Below are 22,696 nucleotides of genomic sequence, written 5' to 3'. Positions count from 1 at the left end.
CAGTCTACACCACCTTGCCGCATGAACAGCAATAAATGTACTATCGACGCACTCGATTATGTCACAGAACACTGAGAAGATTTTTTTTTCGCTTTCGTTTCGTTTTTTCAAAATTTTGAGAGGTTAGAACGATTTTTCGGATTTATTTGCGGTTAGTTATATTAAATAACAACCATGGTAAAGATATTTGTTGGAAATATTGCCGACGGTGTTACGACGGAGGAAATGCGTGATTTGTTTGAACAGTACGGAAATGTTACAGAGTGTGATGTCCTGGGAACTTACGGATTCGTTCATCTTGCTACCGATGCTGAAGCAGAACACGCAATCAAGTACTTTTTGTTTTATCGTAGTATTTTTAGGTTAAACATTTCGTTTTTGTATATTTTAATTGATCTGAAGTTTGCATTTTTTCGATGTCTTGTGATACAAAATTTCTCTAAAATTCATTTTTAAGACCATTTTTCAGCAGAATTGTGAGTTATTTTCGAATACGTTTATTTACAGAAACCTGGATAAGAGAGATGTAAAAGGTCAGCAAATCAATGTTGAAAAAAGTAAAAGTGGATCAAGAGGTCGAGACAGGGGAGGGAGTGGTTTTCGGTAAATATAATTCTTTGTAATGTTGTAGAATGAAATTTGCGTTAACAAGTGTTTAAACTAATTCGAAATATATTTAAAAAAACGGTAAATGCACATAAGATAAATACCAGATTGGGAAGGTTGCTTTTTGCCTGTAGGATTTTTAACATTTTTTGGGAGCTGATTTTTGTCTAACAATTTTAGGGGGTTGATTTTTATAATGCCAGTACTGACCACAAACAACTTTTCCTCAAATTTTGTTAAGAGTTAGGAAAATTGCCTCTTTTCCCCCAAACACAAACGTTACTGTGGAGGAAATATTCTCTGGGCAAGTGGTTTTTCCAATCTGGCATAGACTTGGCAATAGCTAAATGGGGATGTATGTATAAGGTTGTACATGTTCTAATAATAGGTAATGTTGTTGCGGCGATAACTGCTACACAAAATTTGTAAGGCTTCTAGTATTACAATTATTAGCTTTGTTTAGTTTATCAGCAATGTTTGAACAGCTGTGACTGCAGAAAATGTACGCGAATAATTATTAATTCATACCGGTTATACTCATTACATTTTTATTGTGTTAGCTAAGTTCAATAAAGTTTATTTGTTGCTGTTAACTGCATAAAGCTGTTCCAACATATTGTTCCCGTAAATATAATTAATTATATTCTACACACAAATAGCACCAATGCGGGAGTGTTCTGGTCCGTTTAGCACCGTTTAAATTTAATATTAAAAAGTACAAAACATGGTTTGTTATTGCTAACTAAATTGGATTAATGTCTTTTTAAAATATTATACTAATGAATTTAAATTAATTAAAAAGACCGCAAGCATTTTAAGTTTAACAATTATGCTTTGATATTTGACATTGAATCCAGTGCATCAAGCAATAACAAATCAAGCAATTTAAAATTTTTAACATGCCATTCGCCTTGTTTGTTTCCTTAACACGGCGAGCCTTATTTATAGTGGCGGAAGAGGAGGCATGCGAGGCAGTTTCGGATACGGAGGCGGATACGCGCCAATGGTTGATAATTCGGCGACCGCAAAATCGGCGCGTCGAGCGGGTTGCACAAAGCTGCATGTTGCCAATCTACCAGACGGGGTGTATTCGGGCGAACTTCGCGACTTATTTTCACGATACGGTTACGTTGCGGAGTGCGACGTTGTGGAAGACAGAAAAATCGCTTTTGTTCACATCGAAGATGCAGCTGCTGATGCTGCCATTCATGCATTGAATGGCCACAATTTTAAGGGCATTCCTTTAAAAGTACAAATGTCAAAAAATCAAACTCGTGATTTGGGTCCGCCTGGCTCTGGTATGAGGGGCGGCAGCCGGGGAGGGCTTGGTCCACGTGGAGGCCGAGGGGGTATGATGGGTCGTGGACGCCCAGACTATCCTTCTATAGCTCGGGGTTTTGGTAGGGAGCGGGGTAATGGGATGGGGCATGATGGGTATGGTTCCAATGGGGATTCTGGGTTTGGCTCTGAGTCTGCTTTGCCACCACCTGTTAAAGATAGAATGGAGTTATTAGAGCTGTTAGATCGTAAACGGCGTTTAGAGATCCTTGACCCTTATGAAAGGCGTCTTATTGCATGTCCTGATCCTTATAACTTGCCACCCCCACCCCCGGAGTATTTAAGCTTGCTCCGTGAACGCGCCATGGTTNNNNTACGGCTGCCACACCCACCAGCATCAGGATCGGCATTGAGTCGTAGCTTGCCAACTGCTGGCAGTGCAAAGTCATCAAGCGCATTAACAAGAGCTCTTATTGCGAGAAGAGCTGCTGTAGCCGCAGCATCGGTAAAAGATGAACCACACAGCTCAAGCCTTGGCTTGGGTTCATATGGTGAGACAAAAGCTTCACCCTCGTTCTCATACAGCTCTGATCTGTACAGCCAAAATGCTCATGCCCGTGACTATTGAGCTGATCAGCTAAACATTTTACCACCCATGTTCAGATGACTGCCACACTAATTGTTACTATAAATAAAAAAAAATGTTTTTAACTTCGACACAAGTTCTTCTCTCTTATTTCGTGTCCCTGATTTTGTATTTTTGTATAAACTGCAGTCTCAAGAATACATAGTAATTGGCGCTAAACAATTGCGTGACTAATTTAACTAACTGATGTCAATATTATGTACATAAAGCAATGTTCGTCTGGATTTAAGTTTTATTAAATTCGCTGTCACCTAACACCTTGCGTGCTGTTATTTAACCAATATTTCATTTTAACTTTTGTATAAAGAATTAAGTTTTATGTTTGTATAACAGTGAATAGTGTGAAGCTGCCATAAGCATTACTTGCCTGGGAACCTAGATAACAGTCTTATCATGTAGGATAGAATATAAAGATACCCAAAAAACAATCAGTTGACCAATATACATAAATTATCATTGCAACCACACCTGTGGTATGTACATTGTATACTTGTTATGTTATAATAATATTTTATCGGCGAAACAAAAGTTGCATCGTGCAAGTTTGCGGCACATTTGAATACAAATGTCACGTCGATGCGATCGTACAACGCAGAAATTCTTCACAAGTGTCCGAAACGCGCACAAAAAACAAGGTGACAATTTTATTTCAAAAGCTTGTTTACATGAAATTCAATACAAATGCGCAATATGGCCAGTAGTTTAAGATGGGTCCATTTGGCTCATGTTTCTGAAAACGCACTAAATATTATTATTACTTAGCATTCGTGTCGCATTAGTTTCCACTTCAAAAAACCTAACCTGTCAAATATCGAAACATATTCTTATATTGATTAATAAATTTGTCAAAATCACTTTGTTTTATTTGAAATCTCATTATTTTCTTGCTTCCACAGTTTTGAAATTGAGAAGATATCAACTTACTGTTGAGTCTGACACCTGAAGGAGGGACATCCTTTGCAGTAAGGAAACTTGTTTGTCATATTGTTTAATATCAAAGCATAATTGTTAAACTTAAAATACTTGCGCTCTTTTTAATTAGTTTAAATTCATTAGTATAATATTTTAAAAAGACATTAATCCAATTTAGTTAGCAATAACATTGCCGTCTGTCATAATCCTTCTAATTTCTACCCCTTGTTGTTTTAATTGATCTATTGGTTACTGCATTCTAAGTGATAATTAAAAAATGTGTTATTTAATGATTGTAAAGCTACATTCCTTCAATTTATGTTTTGTTTCGGATAATTTTATCAAATTTTATGTTGTGAATTAGGATGATTGCATTAACTCAACAAAAGATTGTTAAAATGTTTAGTTTAGTTGGGTAAATTTATGTCACGTAACCTAAATTCCATTTCTACCTGCTTAGTGCCTATAAAAATGGGTGAACATAAATATTTATCATGGTGGGTTAACAGCAGTCGTTATGACACAAGTCTCTACTTTAATTTACTGTAAGTAACTACTGGGTTGGAGAAATTTCAGTTACGTGTCTTGACCAAGAACAGTCACACATACACGCACAATAATAGCAGCATAAGGGTTTAAACCATGTAACTCTGGTTGCAAAGTAAACACTGCTAAGCAAAGTAAACACTGCTAGTGTTAACAATATTATTTATGTTAATTAACTTACCAGCATATAATTGTATTACAGCTCGTACTGTGATGAATGTGGATATCTCTTCTTATAGAAGTCTTCCAGTAACTTCAATAATCTATCTACATCTCTATTAAGTAGAGTGGGTATCATGTTTTGCTTTATAATGTAATATTTTAATATTGATTCTGTTACCCACCCACCTGTCTTCATAGTTAATATTATCATTAATGCAGATAAACTTGCTGCCGTTGAGTTGATGGAGCGAGGTTGCAACTTCTTCTACATTGTTGGTGATTGATATCATAGCAATGTCTGCGTCTTTCTGGATGAATTAAATAAAATAAAGAAGAAATTCCCTTATATTTTACAGTGATCCAACTTTAATTGCAATAAAGTGACAATTTTTTTGACTTAAGAAAATTGTAAAAAAAACAATACAATATAGAAAAGTGGGGAAAATGAGACACGTAAGCACATATTGCCAAATATTTCTAAATTCAAAATACCTGGTGGTTTTGGGGTAATACCACGAATTAGTACTAGCATTCCCTTACTATTAGCATTTTTTATCTGTTCAAATAAAACTGTTTCTTGGGGTCCATAAAAACACAATTAACATAATCTTGTCTAATAAAGCGTCCCATCTTTCCCCATCCTAAAATGATATAGTAAAGCATAAAGCTTATATATGATTGATATTTAATAAATTTCTTGCCATAAGGTGATGTTGAAATATTTTTCCCCCATGATTGTTATGTTTGGCTTTTATGTAAGTGAAATAAGCTAATGCAAATTGAATGTCGTTGATTTGTCTGAAGCGATGTGAAGATGTCTCCTGGTAAAAAGATGGCAGTTCGCTTTGTAATTTCTTCATTGTGTTGCTGGGGTAAAGCAAATGTGCTTGTAAGCATAATTTTTATTTGACAGTAATTTTATGCACGTTAGGTTAGGAACACCTTTACATTTAATTGGCTCAAATGTGACAAATTTTGTTCAGCGAGACACTTTGTCCCTGTACGCTATTTTACGGACATTTTCATATTCGCAAAATCTACCAACGCATTAAAGGTTAACTGACGAAAATATTACTTGACGAAAGGGCAATAAATTTAATTTTAACTTACCGGTTAATTAAGTGGGGCATGTGTGAAATCTGGTGGGTGGCGTCAGCATTGTATATTACGTGAAACACGTGCGCAGTAAACCGGAGTGACCCAATATACGGATCTTCCGCTCTGTTCTTCGAAAAAGTATATATATTTTAAAATTTTCAAAATACAAAAATTATAATTTACAAGGGAGCTGAGTACGAGTGAACAAGCTCGTATTAAAATGGCATAATTTTATTCGGCTTTCTACTACCACATGGCCGACCTAAGCTTAATCAATAACATACCAAAAGTAACCAATTACCAGTTACTCATAACTTTTAAATCGAGCAATTATAATAGCTGTCAGTAGGCTATACATTGGCGTTTGTCCACAGTTAAAATTACCTTGAATTTTCTTCAAGATCAAATTTTCTTCCCAAAACAAGAGCTTCCCCGCCTTCTATATCCAGGTTACGATGCTGGGGAATCTTCGATGCAAAATAAACTTTTTGACCACAATCCTTCGTTATGAAGTCGTTTATTGAAACCTTTTAATGAAGAATGTGTTGTTATGAAGGCAGACTGGAAAGTTACTAAATGCACAGAGAGAAACCGTCCCATAACTGTTAATTTTGGTATTAGTTAATGTGCTATGTCCGGCGCCATGGCAAAGTGGTTAGCGCGCCTGCATGTAACCGAGAGAAAATCGGTTTAAGGCTCGTTGCTGTACCATTGTGGGCGCATGTGTCTTTAAACAAGACACTTAACGGCAATTGCTCCGACCCGGTGCTCACTAATGGGTTGTCTAAATTATCAGCTATAGCCCACATTAAAAAATCAAATAAAATAATCACCCAAAAAGTAACATACATAGTAACTCGTAAGCTGGCACGAGGTGTTAAACCCGTGTTATAACGACTGTCGTTTTCAAAAAACGCGAGGATAAAGTAAGTTACATTCATTCATTCAAAAACCCAAGTGGTTAATTATTATCGGGTCGTCTAATTTGGAAAGTGTTCCCAGCACACTCACAAAATCAAGACATTATAATTATATGTAAGTTGGTAGAATGAAAAATTAAACCTAAAAAACCCCCAATGCTATAGTAACGTCAAATTCACTTCACTATATTCCTTTAATGTGTTTTCTTCGTTTTGTATTTCTTTTTCCGTTATGCGGCGTTTTGAGTTCGTTCACGTGTTTCTGTCACTTTGTTTTATTCACATTCCTTCTCCCGTAATTATTGATTGGACGTATATTTGGCGTCACGTTAGCGACTGCAGGCATACCGAGGCGCAGGCGCTTGCAAAAGCGAGAACGTGTTTAGTTCTCTCTCTGGCGTGTTACTGTGTACAACTGTTTTATATTCTCTGCTTTCTTTTAGTTGTGTTTCAACACGTTTTAAACGTGTAGTAGCTACAGCTGTTATCGCCTTTAATGAAAGAGCAATTTATAATATTAGTGGGATTAAGAGTAGGTATAGCGGTAGGCCGTAAAGCAGGGTGTCTGAACTATATATATACCTTAACGACAAATTTTCGTTACACTATAACGTTGTGCTCTTTATCTCTCATTTCATAACAGGCCGATAAAATCTACAACGTATAGTAGAGTGGGGTAAGACGGGACACCTTTAGCACATAATATTTCAATATCCTGATCATGTTTTAAACAGTTACCAACGGTCTATGAAAGTCGCGAGGACAGGGTTGTATAATTCTTTGAATGTTTTTTGTTTACTACCAAAATGTACGAGAAAATAAAATGAAAAGGTGTCCCATCTTCCCCCAACCTACTATATAACGTATAGTAGACTGGGGAAAGACGGGACACCTTTAGCACATAATATCCCAATATCCTGATCATGTTTTAAAACAATTAACAACAGAGAGTTGTAAGGTTACGGTTTTGTGTTTCTTTGAATGCTTTTTGTTTACTACCAACTGGGACGGAAAATTAAAATGAAAAGGTATCCTGTCTTCCCCCACCATACTCTATCTCTAATAAAGTTATTAATATCCTATACTTACCGAAGACCCCAGAATGAAGTCATCATTGAAATAAAGAAAATAGGGAGATAGATTAGGAATCTTGTGCAGATGAACTTCAATGGCCGGTGAACTAAATGTCGGGAGATGTTCTTCATGGGGGAACAGAGAATCGTGTTTTACCTGAAGTTAAAATGGTGGGTAAACAGCACATCCTGCAAGAAGAATCATGTAAGGTAAGATGGTACATGTTTTTATTCCATTTACTCGTCCCATTTGGTAGTAAACAAAGAATAAAGTGTTACTTGTTTAAAACGCGATTTAGTAAATATGAAGTTTAGGTGAGTCAAGCTACAACATTTACAGCAGTAACAACAGCAACACGCGTAACCTGTGTTATAGCGACGTCGTGGTCCCGCCAAACTAAAATAAAGACATATTTTTTTCATTTAAAGCATTGTCTTACCACAATGATATTTGGATGACTTATGTTCAACCAGGCAGGTACTTGACCATTGGTGACGATGTAAATATTTCTTATCCAAGGTGCGAATAATTGCAGCGATCTTAGCGAATACCTGGTTAATTTTTGACATAAAAGTAAAACAATACGAGATTAAAACACCCTTCAAATTTGCAAAGAGTCATTCGGTGAAACTTATCAAATATATATATTTGTAAATATTGTTGCCACCGCATGCTGTATTCAAACTGTAGAAAAAAATTCTAGCATTTGTTTGCTTTGTAATCATAAAGAAGCAATAATCACTGTCATACGGCGAGGCATCATCAGGGTTTGCCGATCAGTGTCTTGTCTAAGGACCTATACGCCCGCGATGATAGCAGCGTCAAGTCTCAAAAAAATATTTTATAATGATTTTTATACCCAATAAAAAGACTTTAGGATTAATTTTACTTTAACTGGTCGTGATCAGCGAATCTTTTACTGCGAACATTTGTCCTATGATCAGCATACATTTGAAGTGAAGCCAAGAACTTTGGATCTGATCCATTGACCCAAGTATACACTGCATCAACTTCGCCAATGTCGCACCGATTTTCAACCTTGAGAGAATGAGTGTAACTTACTTTATCCCCGCGTGGCGGGAAAACGACAGTCGCTAAAACACGGGTTTTCCGTTTCAAACATTTCGTGTCCGCTTACGAGTTACCACGTATGTAACTTTGTGGGTGATTATTTTAATCAAAATTTTTATCCACAACTTTTCACCTAATAAACGGCCTACTGTACAGATATAGATATAACTCTAGTATGAAATATATTTCTAATAGAAATATCGCTATAGTCGACCATGCTTAATGTAATACCAACCTTAAGCAGAAACATTCCATATACAACCAGCGCTACGATAAAGACCTGCTTACGTAACCGAACCAACTTTTTCAACATAATCGTTACATGGTCATCTCAACAGTGTTGAGGTATATGAACCAGTAACAGTAAACGGAACAGGAAATCGATTCGTTTCAATTCACAAACTGATACAAATGCACTTGTAAACGAATGTTCACATTAAAGTCGTATATGTATGTATTGTTCACATTGGCTTAACATTTAGAAAATACAAGAAAAATACAATCAATTGGAATTGGTGAGCGGGCACTAGAAATCACAAAATCAAATGAAGAAATATTGCACTTGTTTTAAATTTCTTCCAAAGTTAGTTAATGTTATTATAGTGTAGTAGAACTCAAAAACGAACAGCAAATACTAATCTTCAAAAATTAGTAAAAAAGGTAGAAAAATAATGAAATTAATTTTCGAATTAATTCTAAATATTGGTACCATACTACCAAACCGGTTAGCCCACGTTTTAGTAACTGAATTGAAAGTTATCACACAGAGTTACCGCATACCTGAACCAAGTACGCTATAGATAAACCACTATGTGTTAAGAATAAATTGACTTAAATTGTAAATACCATTATACAAAATAAATACAGTGGCAAATTTTGCAAAATCTATTCGTTTTGTTGCAATAACTACATAATGAAATTGTATTTAATAACTGGGATGGATTTTTACGACCAAATTGTTAAATTTATATAACATAGCAATTCGATTTTTTTGCAATCTGAACATAAATTGTATGTAACTACCTTATTCTAGTATACTTGAATTCAGAACTGGGTAATATGAAACTTTCGTTCGGCAAATTTTCATCATTTTTGACTGTTGACAAATTGAAAATTGTATTTAGTTTTTGTCAAATTAACTGCAAACATTTTTTGCTATACCGTGTCTAGTTGTTACTAGTTTTTGTCGAAGTTTGACAAAATAAACTTTGCTGTGGTATGACTGACTTAGAAACATCAGCAGCACTTTATGAAGTAAGAAATAAATAAAAGAATAAAAATTGCATATGTCGTAGAATAGTACCAACACCAAACCAGTGAAAACTTGGGAAGCAATCTTCGAACACATCACAGCGTCACCCTGGGTTTGTTTAACTACACAGGGTCACGAGGTTTGTTCTTCAGCTTCCAAACCTTTAACACACCCCTCCGGAAAACTTTATGCCGATGTCGCCTCCAGAAGCGGTAAATTTGATCCCAGAAGAATGAGATGATAATTGCGAAGAGAAGAAAGATTAAGATGGAATGCATGATGAACAAAGTTCGCTCGTGATTCTGTTTCCACTCACGCAAATCATGAATGTTCATGAAACGATTTCGATAATCATGCAGGAGTTCGAACTGTGATTGGGTAGGGAAGAGAGTCTCATAGAAATCTTGTAACACAGCTTTCACAGTCTCAGCACCTCTGTTGGGAAAATTTAAATATAAATTATTACAAGAGTTTCAAACTCTTTTTGTTAAGCATAAATAAACAGCCAGCTTTTAATTAAATGACCTTGGCCTTAAATGGTACTGGGTTTGATTCTCGACACTTATTGCTCTGTGTTCTTAGGCAAGTCACTTAATGGACATTACCCCCATGGCTTGTCCAAATTATCAGGTATTCAGAGAAACAATCACCCACAAAGTTACACGAGTTTTTTAGCTATGTGCATTGGGTAATGGACCAAACCTGGCCTAAACCCTAGAAACTACCTCACCCATATAAAATAGATGAACTTACTTGGAAGTATGGTCAATATTATCATTGAGACAAATAAACTTCTTTGGATGTTTTCTTATATCATCAAGTTGTCCCACCACCACCGATACATTGCTACGTATCATCTTGAACGAAACTTCTGTTTCATCCAATTGCTGCAATGTTTATATATTGTTAAGGTTTCAATTGAATATACTAAAAGTATTTTGTTAGAGATGTTGCCTAGAAAACACAATTTAGTATTATTTTTAGCTCGTTTTAATTTTTCCAATTGCTTGAATATCAAAACTTTTTATTAAAATATTAAAGAAAATTAATATATTATAGAAAATGTTTAAAAATTAAATAGAATACAAATCCAGGACATACAACATATTTGTACTTCTTCCTTCCACTGTAAGTTTTGTTGAGTTTGTTTGTAATAAAATCACAAGAAAGAACAATTTCTCTCGTCACCAGCGGCATCTCTTTGTCATAATAAGTTTCCGAAGCAGCCAATGGACTTAACCCATCAATGGGTTGAGTGAACGTGACACTTCTGTTGTGTTCAGATGAATTCTAGAAGAAAAAATAAACCAAACTAAATATATTAATAAAACTGTAAACGACAGTCATTATAACATGGGTGTTCTGTTTCATAAACCCCCGTGCCAGCTTACAAGTTACCACGTTTGTAACTTTGTGGGTGATATATATCTAGCAATTTTATTTCGATCTTCCGGCAAATTTAAGATCACAAATAAAAAAAGAGGTCAAATTTCAAACACATTTTTCTTATGCCAAAACCAAAGAACATAAGAAATACCATTGTTTGAAAAAAAGATAGACTTTTATTAATATGTGACCAATTAAAATGACAAAACACGAGATATAACTGTAAAAAACACCAATCTTTATCACATGCTAAAGACAAAAAAATGTAAAATAAAAGTTTTTGTTTGAATTGAAATGCGACTTACCATGTTAGGCCCAGCATAAAGATCCATCGCACACTTTTTAAAAGCTGATTCTAATGATGTTAATTCATCTAATGTAAGTGGGAGGTCAAATATTTGGGTGGCCAATAATCTGTCAATATATTCGTATGAAAAATAATGGATAAGACCATGTTAGTTACTTGGAATATATTAGAAAATTCAATATGATGTACACTGTACAGAATATTTCCTCTGTATATTTTTGTAACAAAGCAAATTTTAACTAATATTGTACTTTACAGAAAATATTGGGATTTTTTTTTTTCTAAATTTGTGAAAATTTTATTTTACAATGAGGTTGGTATTCTTTACATAAGATATTTTGTAAATAACTAAAAAACACTTCTTTTTAAATTATCTATGAACTAGGAACCAGCTACAATAATTTTTTTTAACACAAACAAACAAAACGAGTTAGATTTGTAATACTCTTCAAGCTGCTTGAACAATAATCTAGAAAAAGTTAAAACAAATGAAAAACTTACCGAATTTCTCGATCAGAGAGAACTTTCGAATGATCTGTGTCAAGCTCATCAAATATTTCCGAAACATTAAATTGTTTCAACTCACTCATGATGTAATAGAAATATGAAAATGCAAATTGCATGTCCTGGAATGAAATGTATGAAAATTATTTTTTTTATTGAGAGAATTACCCACTTATGATCGATACGAAAAATAGGTTTGATATTTCATTAAAATATGTGTGGCAAATAATTATAATCCTTCTATGTTGGTAGTTTTCTAAAATCATGTAATTTTAAATTTCAGCAAACATAAATCACTGAAAAAAGGATTACATTAAAATGTTTAAAAACTCCTGATCTAACTTATGTAATATGTTCTGGTCTACGTTAATGAGGTTCTACAGTGTGGCACGCCATGGGGCCAGAGTTGGCCCATAACACTGGGTCCCACAACCCATTAGTGACCACTGTGTTGGAGCAATGTCCCATAAGTGTTTTGACGTTTTCCCAAGGACACATTTGTCCATCTGTAACGAGCATCGAACCTGGTATCCTTTGGTTACAATGCAAGCACTTAACTACTGACCCATGGTGCCGGATTTATGGAAGGTTATGAAAAAGCAAAAAAAACTAGAATGAAGAGAAATACCTGCGAATGCCTCAGTTTATGCGATGACGTCATATCATATTCATGTGGATAATTACTTTGTAACTTACACATGATGTTTCTGTGATAAAATATCATTAACATCTATTCAACGGCACTTTATGTATAACTTACTTGTCAATCATATGCGGCATATGAGCAGGTACTTTACGTTGAGTGAAACCATATTTCTTGTTATAAAGTAAACTCACAAATCTTAAGGAATCACCAAACGTATCAAGAAGTTTACGCTTTCGAAAAACAGTTGTGTATCTGAAAAATTCAAATTAAAAATTTTTTACAATAAAACAAAAAAAGGCAACCTCTCTTCTGTTGCCTTTTTTCTTTCATTCTCTTCCAGCTGCTGTTGAAACTTGACCATTTCCTTCTTATTCTCCCATGGTAGAAATCCATCCACATTAGGGGGTTGATTCTGTAAAATCTCACCCAGGGTTTGACTTTCATTATCACTCTGTTCTTTCAACGAACCAATTGACAACAACTTGCGTGACGTTAACGAACTCTTGCTTTCAACATTACTTGTATTTTGCTTTCTAAAAATTTTGTTGTTGTTTTTATATGGTGTAGTATCCATAGTTGTACATAAAATGTAACTAAACCGTTTTTGTATAACAGTAATGACCTATAGCACATGGTGCCATGGTGGTACATAGGATGTAACTAAAATAATAAGATACAAATAATCGTTTTGGGGTATTGGGTCAACCGGCCCAAAATTGTGGGTCAGATTTGATCCATTACCCCAAAAGGATTTAGTTATATACATATTTTATTCTTTTAGTTACATCTGATGCACAGTCTTATCATAACGACACTGTGTTAATAAGATATATCAGTATTTCTAAATTGTTTAGGGGCAATGGTTCAAATATGGCCTAAACTCATAGGGCATTACCCATATACAGTAGACTAATTTGTATATTGTATACCAACATATTTTTATCTTAACAATCACATAAAAAGTAGAGAGCACCACCAGCATTCGCTATGTTAGGGTTAAAAAGTAGAGAACACCACCACTATAATTGGCTATGTTAGGGTTGAAAACCAATATTGCAAAACATGTTGTATTCACTGAAACATCACACGAATAATGAATATTACGTTAAAACACAGAAATATTACCTTGAAGTTTCTTTTCCGACTCTTTGAATAATTCTGTTGAAAGTTTCTCGACCATAAACACCGCTGTCTTTTCTATAAAAACACGAAGTGACGTTAAATTTATAAAATTCCTGGAGTTGCAAGAATAAAATATGTTAAGTGTTAAGTCCTTTGTATTGCTTTTACAAACAAAAAACCAGAGGTTGCTGTAATCCGCGAAATTCTCAGGATAGGCCTGTATACCCTGTACCATATAAATGGATGTCATTGGACACAAACATACACATTTAGACACTTACAGAGTATTGAAACCTATGAAGTACCAATCACTATTTCAAACGAAAAATATTATAAAAATACTGGTGAAGTGGGATAACATACAAATGCAACACAACAACAAACCTTAAATGATCAACTTCAACCTTTTTCCGTTTATTTTCAGTGTTTGATACAAAACCAGGATCTCCCCTATTATGAGAATGTCCGTTGACATTGATATCATCTTGTTGTACCGTCGTTACTTCATGCTGATCGACAGCAATTACTTCGCTGTGTGGCTTGGTCACATAATTTTGACGTATCAGCTCAAAATATGGTGACAATATATGATAGACACTGGAGTTATAACCCTTTCTTGTCAAATAACCAAGAGATAACTCTTCCTTGTATTTTAAATAGGTCTTCCGGACTTCTTCTGGAAGGATAGTGATGTTGAGATCATCTTCCGATATTGGAAGATCCGGAGCTTCTTCCTTTTGAAGGCGAGAAATTTGCGGTCGCTTAAATTCTTCGGGTAATTCGATTATGTTGTCGTATTCAACATTTTCTGCTGCTGGTAATATAAAAGAAATAATTAAGGTTGAGGCAATGGGCTATTGTGGTCTGAATTATAGGTTTCATGGTATGCCACATCATAGGACCTCATTCCTTCAGGATGCAATAAAAAACTTAGAGGTTTAGCTTAATATGGGATCTAAACCACCTTTGGTTTGTTTAAATTAAGAAACATTTTATTTGCAATTTAGAATAATGCAAACAAAACGGTTTATTTATCAGTGAATTTTTCCAGTGAATTTTTCCCTAGAAAAGACACTTAACGGCAATTAAGCCAACCAATTGGTCACTAATGGGTTGTAGTAGGTAATGGGTTGTAGCAGGTATTAAACAGTTAAATGCAAAACTTGTGGTTTAAACATGGAGACGGATTACAAGATACAGAAACATGATGCTTGTAGCAATATGAGACATTTAATGTATAAGCGTGTAGCGTGTACTGCGGTTAATTATTTATTCTTGTGCAAATTAAGCTCGATCTACTAAACCAGGGTTTCTGGTGGTTTTGTTTTTGTTGTTGTTGTGCGGTTAATTGCTAAAAATTAAATAAACAAACGTAAATATGGTAAAACAAGCCTTTTTATTGGGAGAAAGGGGCCAGGGGTGTTTCAAAAAATGGATCAAAAACTATAAAAGATTACGAAAGATGTTAGACACTAAAATTCTTGTTGACTTTCAAAACAAAACGCCTGAACAACTCTTAAGGCATTGGACACGAAACTGTTGGTCAACTTTCAACACAAACAGCTGAAATATCTTAACATACAGCATAACAATCTTACCTTCAGTGACAAAAATTTCTGTTGTGGTTCGAACTCCATCCAAGGTTGATTCAGTGATTGTGTTGTTTGTGTTGTTGGAGTTTTTGCTTGATGGGTTCGCCCGAACTTTAAATTGATAAGATATGGTTTCTGAGCTGTCATCCCCTTTAACATTATCGTCACCACCATCTGTGGTGGGTGATGTACCACTCACATTGAAAGCAACCTGTTGTTTTATATTAATGCATATTAAGAAATTGAAAATCAGTTAATGAATATTGATTATTTATCCTTGAATGGTAGGAAAAGTTCAAAAGGTAAAACATAGTAAAACGCTGCCTTCGGGTTACTAAGTACATAACAATTCGCCATAGACATCTAACATGACATAGACATCTAATATGATACCGCACCACATAGACATCTAATATGATACCACATAGACATCCAACATGATACCACGCCACATAGACATCTAATACCATACCACATAGACATCTAATATGATACCAAACCAGGCAAACCTCAGATTGATTTCCATTGACCACAAATATAATTGTTAAAACATGAAACTTATTGGAAACAGCTGCTGCTCGTAGGTTGACATTTTTTTCATAACTTGCTGACGATACTTTGGCAAATTTCTACAAAAGTGCAAACGTGGTGGGGTTACAACCTGTTTTAAGCAAAATTATATGGAATTTTTACTATGTGTTTAATATTTCAGTAAAATCTGATTGACTGAATGACTGATTTTATGTTTTTTTGTCTTTTTGGTCACATTAACAAAAGGCAGACTAGTGTACAACATTGTAAAAGGTCAGTAACCGCAGTCAATATATAAAGTTTATTATTTAAAAAAAAGAAGTAAAAAAAAACTGAGACCACTTTACTGAAATAAACACGCATGAAAAATTTTTTTTACTTATACACATATTACATATGGAACCATGAATTTATTGATGGTGCCACGGGTGTAGAATAGCACAGAATCGAACTATAAAAAGTTACGAAACACTGATGTAGTAGTACGTACCTTAGATAAGTCAATATAAGCCAAATGTTGACCATCAGGAATTTGATATACAGATTCATTTATTAAACCTGGTATTTTATAAGCTTTATCAAAGTTACTTATTCCACAATCTGCAGCATCAAATCCACACTCATAAGTATTACATGCCTGAAAATATCAATATGGATTTATTAGAGTATTAGACTTAAGTATTTTTGTTGTTATTATTCAGTCAGTTATTTTTATGTGTTTTACTGTATATTATATATATATATATATATATATATATATAAACTGAGTATTTTTTTCTAACAGCCAAGTTGTTTTGTTCGATTTTCACATTCATACAAACAATAGAGGATATATATCATATTTATTGTATGCTGTTAAGGGGTGCTGGGAACAAAATTATGATAACAAAAAAAGTTTTGAGTTATAATAGTCAAGTCAAAAAAAAAAACTGCTACAAATATATATTTACTGGTTAAATTTACATTAAAAAGTGCACAAATGGGTTTATCAATCACCTTTTTTTTGTCACTTTTACGGGAGTAATTTTTACCAGTAGCGTGTCTTTACGACTGTTGTTTTGAGGCTAAAAAATTTGTTTTCATATAACCTTATATATATATCTTACAAAAATACCAAAACTATTTACTCTACATACCTGGTCGCAAAACCTATCTGCAATCCATGAATTGGAACATCCAGGTTTACAATAAGACACGGTACTTCTCCATGAGTTTGCACCAAAGTTACTTGCAGCACCAACACCAGGCTTTATATTCTTACCTGGGTTTAAAAAAAATATTTTTACGTTTGATTACAACACATCTCAACAGAAAAAAAACAAAACAACAAGAATTAGGTAGTAAAGAGATTACTGTTTGTATTGCAAGACTTTATACTTTTATATTTAAACTTTTTTGTCACTTTTTTTTAGCATTTTTATATAGGTATTTAAGATGTCATACTGATTGCTAACACTTTACGAAGAGAAACGGTTTTTAAGAATTAACAAATCAACAATGTAATAAAAAAAAGAATTATGCACTCATATTTATTTGCAGTACACAACAAGATTCATTATGATATAAAATCTAACTGGAAAAATTACACACATAAACTTTAAAAAATTACACAGAGAAAAAAACCCTTGGCAGTTAATATACAGTTTAGTCCATAAACCACAAGCCATCTCACCAGTGCAGTCTCCACCATCCCATTCACATGCTGATACATTACAAGCAGTGTCACAATATCCATCAGTAATCCATGATGGGGCACAACCTTCTGCACAGTTAGGTACCGACCACGCAAGGTAAACTTTGTGGCCATCAGCATGAGTGTAGAAATCATCAGGCCAAACCTAAACAGTAATGTGTATGTGTGTGAATTAAAAATATTCATATATATATATTTAGTATATATATTGTATGAATGTAACTTGCTTTATTCTCGTGTGGCCAGAAAATGACAGTCGTAATAACACAGATGTTTTGTTTCATACACTTTGTGCCAGCTTTTGAGTTACGACATAACTTTGTGGGTGATTTTTTTTCTGTGTGATGAAAGTGACCTCTGTTAGCGGCTTGGACCTTTTTACAGTGACTTTCCGAACACCTTTTGTACGTATAGACAAATAGTAAAAACCAACCTCTTTTCCAAACATGACATCATCGTTGAGATAAATAAATTTATCAGCAAGTCCAGGTATTCTATGAATATGAGCTTCAATTGCTGGTGAACTGAACGTTGGTAGATGACTCTTGTTAACAAAGATTTCCTCATGGGTTACCTGGTGTAACAATAAGTCTTAAAAAATTGTTAATCAGTACAAAAATGGTGGTTACAAAAAGCCTAATACTATAAAAACATTGTTAAAAGTTACAGAGTTACAGATACAGAGTATGATTTAAACCCTTAATCCAGCTGTATATGAAAACAAAAAAATACATTTGAATATTTTTTTACTATAGTATTAGTAAACAAAACATTGTCAAGATAATCCTAAACATGTTTACAAACACTTACAAGCGTTACACGAGGTGCATCCATGTTCAACCAGTATGGTATTTGTCCATTAGTAACAATGTATATATGGCGAACCCAAGGTGCATATTTTTCAACTGAACGAAGGGAATACCTGAAATATATTACATTTAAAATGATAAATATATATATATATATGTATATGATATATATATATATATATATATATGTAATGTTACAAATTAAATATATAAGGTGCATTGGTACAAGAATATATATATATATGTATATATCATATATGTAATGTTACAAATTAAAAAAAATCCATTATTCTTGTACCAATGCACCTTATAACTGCAAGAACTTAAATTGAGAAATAGGAAAATGCAATAAAAACTAGGTTTATGGGCCATGGCTAAATACTAGGTATTTTAGTATAAGGTGCGCAATTGAAACGGTATAAAAGCATTGTTGAACTATCCTCAGTAAGACACCCAAGTCACAAGGGTATAAATCAATACAGCTACACTAGAATTACCCACAAAGGGAGAATAGGCAGAAATTTCAGGCCAGTCTTATATTCTTGTCCAATGTAATAAATTCAAAGTCGACCTGGCACTCTGTTCTGGATACCAATCGCAAATTGGCAGTCTATACGGCATAAATCAGTACTCCTAAACCATAATTATCCACAAATAGAGAATGGGGGGGATTAGAGGCAGTAGGCACCAAACATAATAAAATCCAACTTCAAACTATTTTGATTTATTCCTTTTTTGGCATTGATTGCAAATTGGCACCCAGCGAAACACACAAAATATTGGCAATAAGAGTTTGCAAAAAAAAATACCAAAAATTACTAAAAAATTAAAAATAACATAATAATGCATCAGCATTCAAACCTGAGTTCTTCATTATCCTCAAATCTACTCTTTGAAATTACATCTTCACTTTCGTGTGGTTCAACTCGACCAACAAAATACGCAAGTTTCACATCAACTTTGTTGTATGTCGATCCCATTACAAATCCCAATTTTAAAGTAGAGTTGCCTTTTTCCTTTGCAAATTCATCTACCAGTGTTGAATCTGTATTGAACAGTCAGCATGTTTATTGAATGCTTCTCCATACTGAACAAATGATTAATTGCTAATCGCCTAATCGGCATAAATATTTAATAGCAATATTGGTAAATTTAACTCCATTTTTACTGCCACGGCATACATGACAGATTTAGATTTAAAATCACAAGAAAAATGTCAAAAAATGATTTACCCATTTTAAAGTCCATACCTGGCATACTACATTTAGTTTTTAAAAACACATAGAATATGAGAAAATTACAGTCAATCCCTGGTATACTATTCTGTACTAAGTCTTGCGAAAAAAATCAACATAGCCATCGAAATGAATTCCCACAAACCTGTGAGCCAAATAAATGCACTGTTCTTTGAGCTGCTGAAGTGGAGCCAATTCAGTTTGTCCTTTAAAAGTTGTGGCAAATTTTCTTTCACCTCTGCTTCAGTTTTAAACTGTTTTGGGATTGAAGTTAATATGAAAGCTGATGTTAACCTCATAGAATGTGGTGCTGAGGCATCTGAAGTTACATGTGCTTGAAACATTGTATGATTTGTCTTGTTATTGTTAACTTGCATTGTACGAGCATCATCTACTGTCTTGAACCTGAAAATTAAAAAAAAGAAATTCAAATTGTGGTTACTATTCTATATAGGTGAGGTTTTATGGGGAGACACGTTACGGGATCTGGAAAATATGCCAGAGGTCCAATATCCCAATACACAGAAACAGAATTATATTTACACAGACTTTACATGCATTTCAGAAAAGCAAATTTATTTAGTTAATAGTGCATACTGTACCTTAACATTGAAGCTTGTGTTTCCGATGCTTGAACAACTTCTTTAGGTAGATCAAGTGTAAATACAGACTGTAGATTTTTGACAGATGAATATTTGACTTTTGCCATTTCTAACGTTAGATCTTTAATCATTGGAAGCACAGATAACAGCGGTAGTTTTATACAGTCTTTTAAATTACAAGTAATATCTGCTGGGATTCCACTTTGTTCACTTGATAAATTTAAGCTCATTTTACTTTTTAATTCATTTAATTGTTTTATTAGTTCTGGGTCAGATCCGTTAACCCAAGTATAAACAATATCAATTGGAACTTCGGAGCAGAGTCTGTTTTGAAATGATGTTGAGGCAATGTTATCATGGTATGCGCTGAATGCAACGTCGTATTTGTTGCGACTCCACACAAGAACTTCCTAAAAATATTTGGAAATAGGATATGAGTTAGTAAACTTGTTTACCTATAGTAAAATAAGCATAGACATTTTAGCAATCTAATATTAACCGATTTTTGGGGACTAGTAAAGAATCCTCTGGCATGTTATAGATTAGACTGGTGGAAAGTGTTAAGAGGTTGGTAGTTAGGGGTTATATGGGGTTAGTCGATAGCAAACAGCGTAGGAGACGGATTCTTTACCAGCACTATTTTGTATAATGTGGCTATTTAAGTAGGTATTGCAATATCCCCAATTATAATACAGAAGTAAAAACATACATTTAATATATATGTATCAATATGTGACAACACAAAACGTACCTCTCCAAAATGAAACACTGAATACAGAACGATCACGATACCAGCATATGCCATGTAAATGCCAAACTTGTGTGATAAACATGAATAAGTTTGGCGCTGAACTAATTTACATAATGTATGCCACAACATTTTATTATTGTAATACACCGCAGACGGTGGAACGTTACGTAGACTTGATTCTGCAATTGTTTATAATTATATACTGTGATTATATTAAGAATAATCAAGAAAAACACATCATACAGACATATTCAACCTATGGAAAATGCTAGCTATGAAATAAACAACTAAGCTTTTGAAAGCAAAAATCGCGGTGCTTATTGCTCTGCAGGCAAGTCTGTAAGGTAATACTGACGCTACGTTACGTACGAACGTCGCTATCTTGTCTGTCAAGCGATTCGCTGCACTTTCAAAACACGACACATGGACGTTGGACACAGCGACATAGAAATTTACCGTATCGACAAGCCAAAATGGTAATTAGGCTACGACTATTCTACAACGCGAGTCTACTTTTAAAACAATTTAGTATTTTTACGTCATATTGTAACGTACTTTATCCTGCACCAACATATTGAAACGATTTACACAACGCGACATATTGTTCGCCTACATTTTTTATTGTTACAGTGGGGTAAGATGGGGCATATGAATGAACGTAACTTACTTTATATTCGCGTGGCTGATCGATAACAACAGTCGTAGACCTTAGAGCATCTTACGAGTTACCATGTATAATACTTTGTGGGTGATTATTTTTTTTATGTTTGGCTGATAACTTGGACAACCCATAAGCGACCACTGGGTTGGATAATTGCCGTTAAGTCTGGCCCAAAGCAGCGACGAGCCTTGAACCCATTACCTCTGGGTTAGAAGCCGGTGCGCTAACCATCTTGCTACGGTGTCAGACTGTGCAAATATCGCCCAATATTGAGCAAAATCAGTAAGAACAAAAAATAGAAAAGGCGTAAATAACTCGGTGATGCTGATATTTAACGTTAAACTGGCCATATCTGATTCAAGCCTAGCCGTAAGATCTCACCCGCATAGAATGGAAACGATGTTATTGTGCTAAATACCCACTGAAAACGGCAAATCAATCTGAATTTATTTTTTTTTTTGTTAGGTGGACATCGTCCCAAGTGTCAAGTGATGCTACGCTATAGATGTTTAGACCGCTACCGACACAGTGATGCCACGGTCGGTTGTAGGTCACTGTCATTGCGGTTCCTAATAACATGACGCAATTTGGGCGGTGCTTATTAACATCTGGACGTTATAAATATATATTGTAAAGATACGACAAGAGAATCATTCAATATGGTGTACTTTGCAGATGATTTTACTTCAAAATTTGAACCAAATTTTATTTGTTCATGCACGGCCTACTAGAAATATAGTAGGATGGGAGAAGATGGGACACCTTTTCCCTTTATTTCTCGTGCCATTTGGTGGTAAACAAAGAACATTCAAAGAATTGTAAAATCGCATTCTTATGACTCCCATAGACCGTTGTTACTTGTTTAAAACACGATCAGGATATTTGGATATTATGTGCTAAAAGTGTCCTAGCTCCCCCTACTCTGCGATATGTTTATTGTTTATACCTCTAGGTAGGGGGCGTGATAGATGTTTCAATGACTATGTTCCCGTTGATTAGTTTTCAAACGTGTACCCTTTTTGTTTAAGCTGTTTAAGCTGTTGTGTTTGTTGCATGTTTGTCTCAGTATTGTCTCTGCTCTCGTTGGTACTATCATACCAACTATGGTACTATCTTTGTCTTTTTATTTTTGGTGCATATACACCTCAATATTTTGGTCCTTACTTCGGGAACTCCCCCAAGTTCCCTTGTTTGTATAAATATATTACCACTTACGTGCTCAATAATTCCACAGCGGGTATCAGCAAAGAACACTATACAATCAGCGGCAAGTATGTCGTCAGGGTTTCAGG

At 34.4% G+C, this 22,696-nt stretch overlaps 2 protein-coding genes and 2 long non-coding RNA genes across 5 annotated transcripts; 2 read left to right on the top strand and 2 right to left on the bottom strand.

The window, feature by feature from the left end:
- Positions 1-48: 48 nt before the first annotated feature.
- Positions 49-2,785, top strand: LOC100176161 (RNA-binding protein lark). Its single transcript, XM_002128387.4, has 3 exons — positions 49-332; positions 508-603; positions 1,555-2,785. Exons 1-3 carry the CDS (start codon positions 175-177, stop codon positions 2,510-2,512), a joined length of 1,212 nt encoding a protein of 403 aa, XP_002128423.1. The 5' UTR covers positions 49-174; the 3' UTR covers positions 2,513-2,785.
- Positions 2,648-4,269, bottom strand: LOC113474936. The gene is made up of 2 exons (XR_003396654.1): positions 4,170-4,269; positions 2,648-3,271 (listed from the first exon to the last, which is right to left on the bottom strand). It is a non-coding gene; the product is annotated as an uncharacterized LOC113474936 (long non-coding RNA).
- A 2,785-nt stretch (positions 4,270-7,054) lies between these two features.
- Positions 7,055-10,381, top strand: LOC113474935. The gene is made up of 2 exons (XR_003396653.1): positions 7,055-7,451; positions 9,609-10,381. It is a non-coding gene; the product is annotated as an uncharacterized LOC113474935 (long non-coding RNA).
- On the bottom strand, positions 8,744-20,918 carry LOC100175423 (N-acetylglucosamine-1-phosphotransferase subunits alpha/beta). 2 transcript variants are annotated; one of them, XM_018815225.2, is made up of 21 exons: positions 20,744-20,918; positions 19,993-20,402; positions 19,536-19,795; positions 19,017-19,200; positions 18,157-18,268; positions 17,780-17,920; positions 17,326-17,491; positions 16,790-16,914; positions 16,144-16,290; positions 15,632-15,751; positions 15,129-15,333; positions 13,915-14,344; positions 13,534-13,605; positions 12,711-12,941; positions 12,523-12,660; positions 12,391-12,469; positions 11,760-11,884; positions 11,257-11,365; positions 10,667-10,855; positions 10,319-10,452; positions 8,744-10,000 (listed from the first exon to the last, which is right to left on the bottom strand). In XM_018815225.2, the coding sequence occupies exons 1-21, from the start codon at positions 20,870-20,872 to the stop codon at positions 9,688-9,690; spliced, it is 3,819 nt and encodes a 1,272-aa protein (XP_018670770.1). In that variant the 5' UTR covers positions 20,873-20,918; the 3' UTR covers positions 8,744-9,687. The 2 variants fall into 2 exon arrangements, with proteins under 2 accessions (XP_018670770.1, XP_002122528.3); XM_002122492.5 differs by having other exon boundaries at positions 13,915-14,341.
- Positions 20,919-22,696: the final 1,778 nt, after the last annotated feature.

Source organism: Ciona intestinalis, unplaced genomic scaffold, assembly GCF_000224145.3.
Source record: "Ciona intestinalis unplaced genomic scaffold, KH HT000049.2, whole genome shotgun sequence".
NCBI lineage: Eukaryota > Metazoa > Chordata > Ascidiacea > Phlebobranchia > Cionidae > Ciona > Ciona intestinalis.
The sequence above is the reverse complement of the archived record's forward strand: the minus strand, read 5'-3'. Positions and strand labels throughout refer to the sequence as shown.

Excerpts from the sequence above, each read along its gene's own strand:
- LOC100175423 (XM_018815225.2), bottom strand. The coding sequence starts at position 20,872 with ATGTTGTGGCATACATTATGTAAATTAGTTCAGCGCCAAACTTATTCA. Across the intron at positions 19,796-19,992 it reads ACACAAGCTTCAATGTTAAG|GTTCAAGACAGTAGATGATG; the intron begins GTACAGTATGCA and ends TTTAATTTTCAG. Across the intron at positions 11,885-12,390 it reads ATAAACTGAGGCATTCGCAG|GACATGCAATTTGCATTTTC; the intron begins GTATTTCTCTTC and ends ATTTCATTCCAG.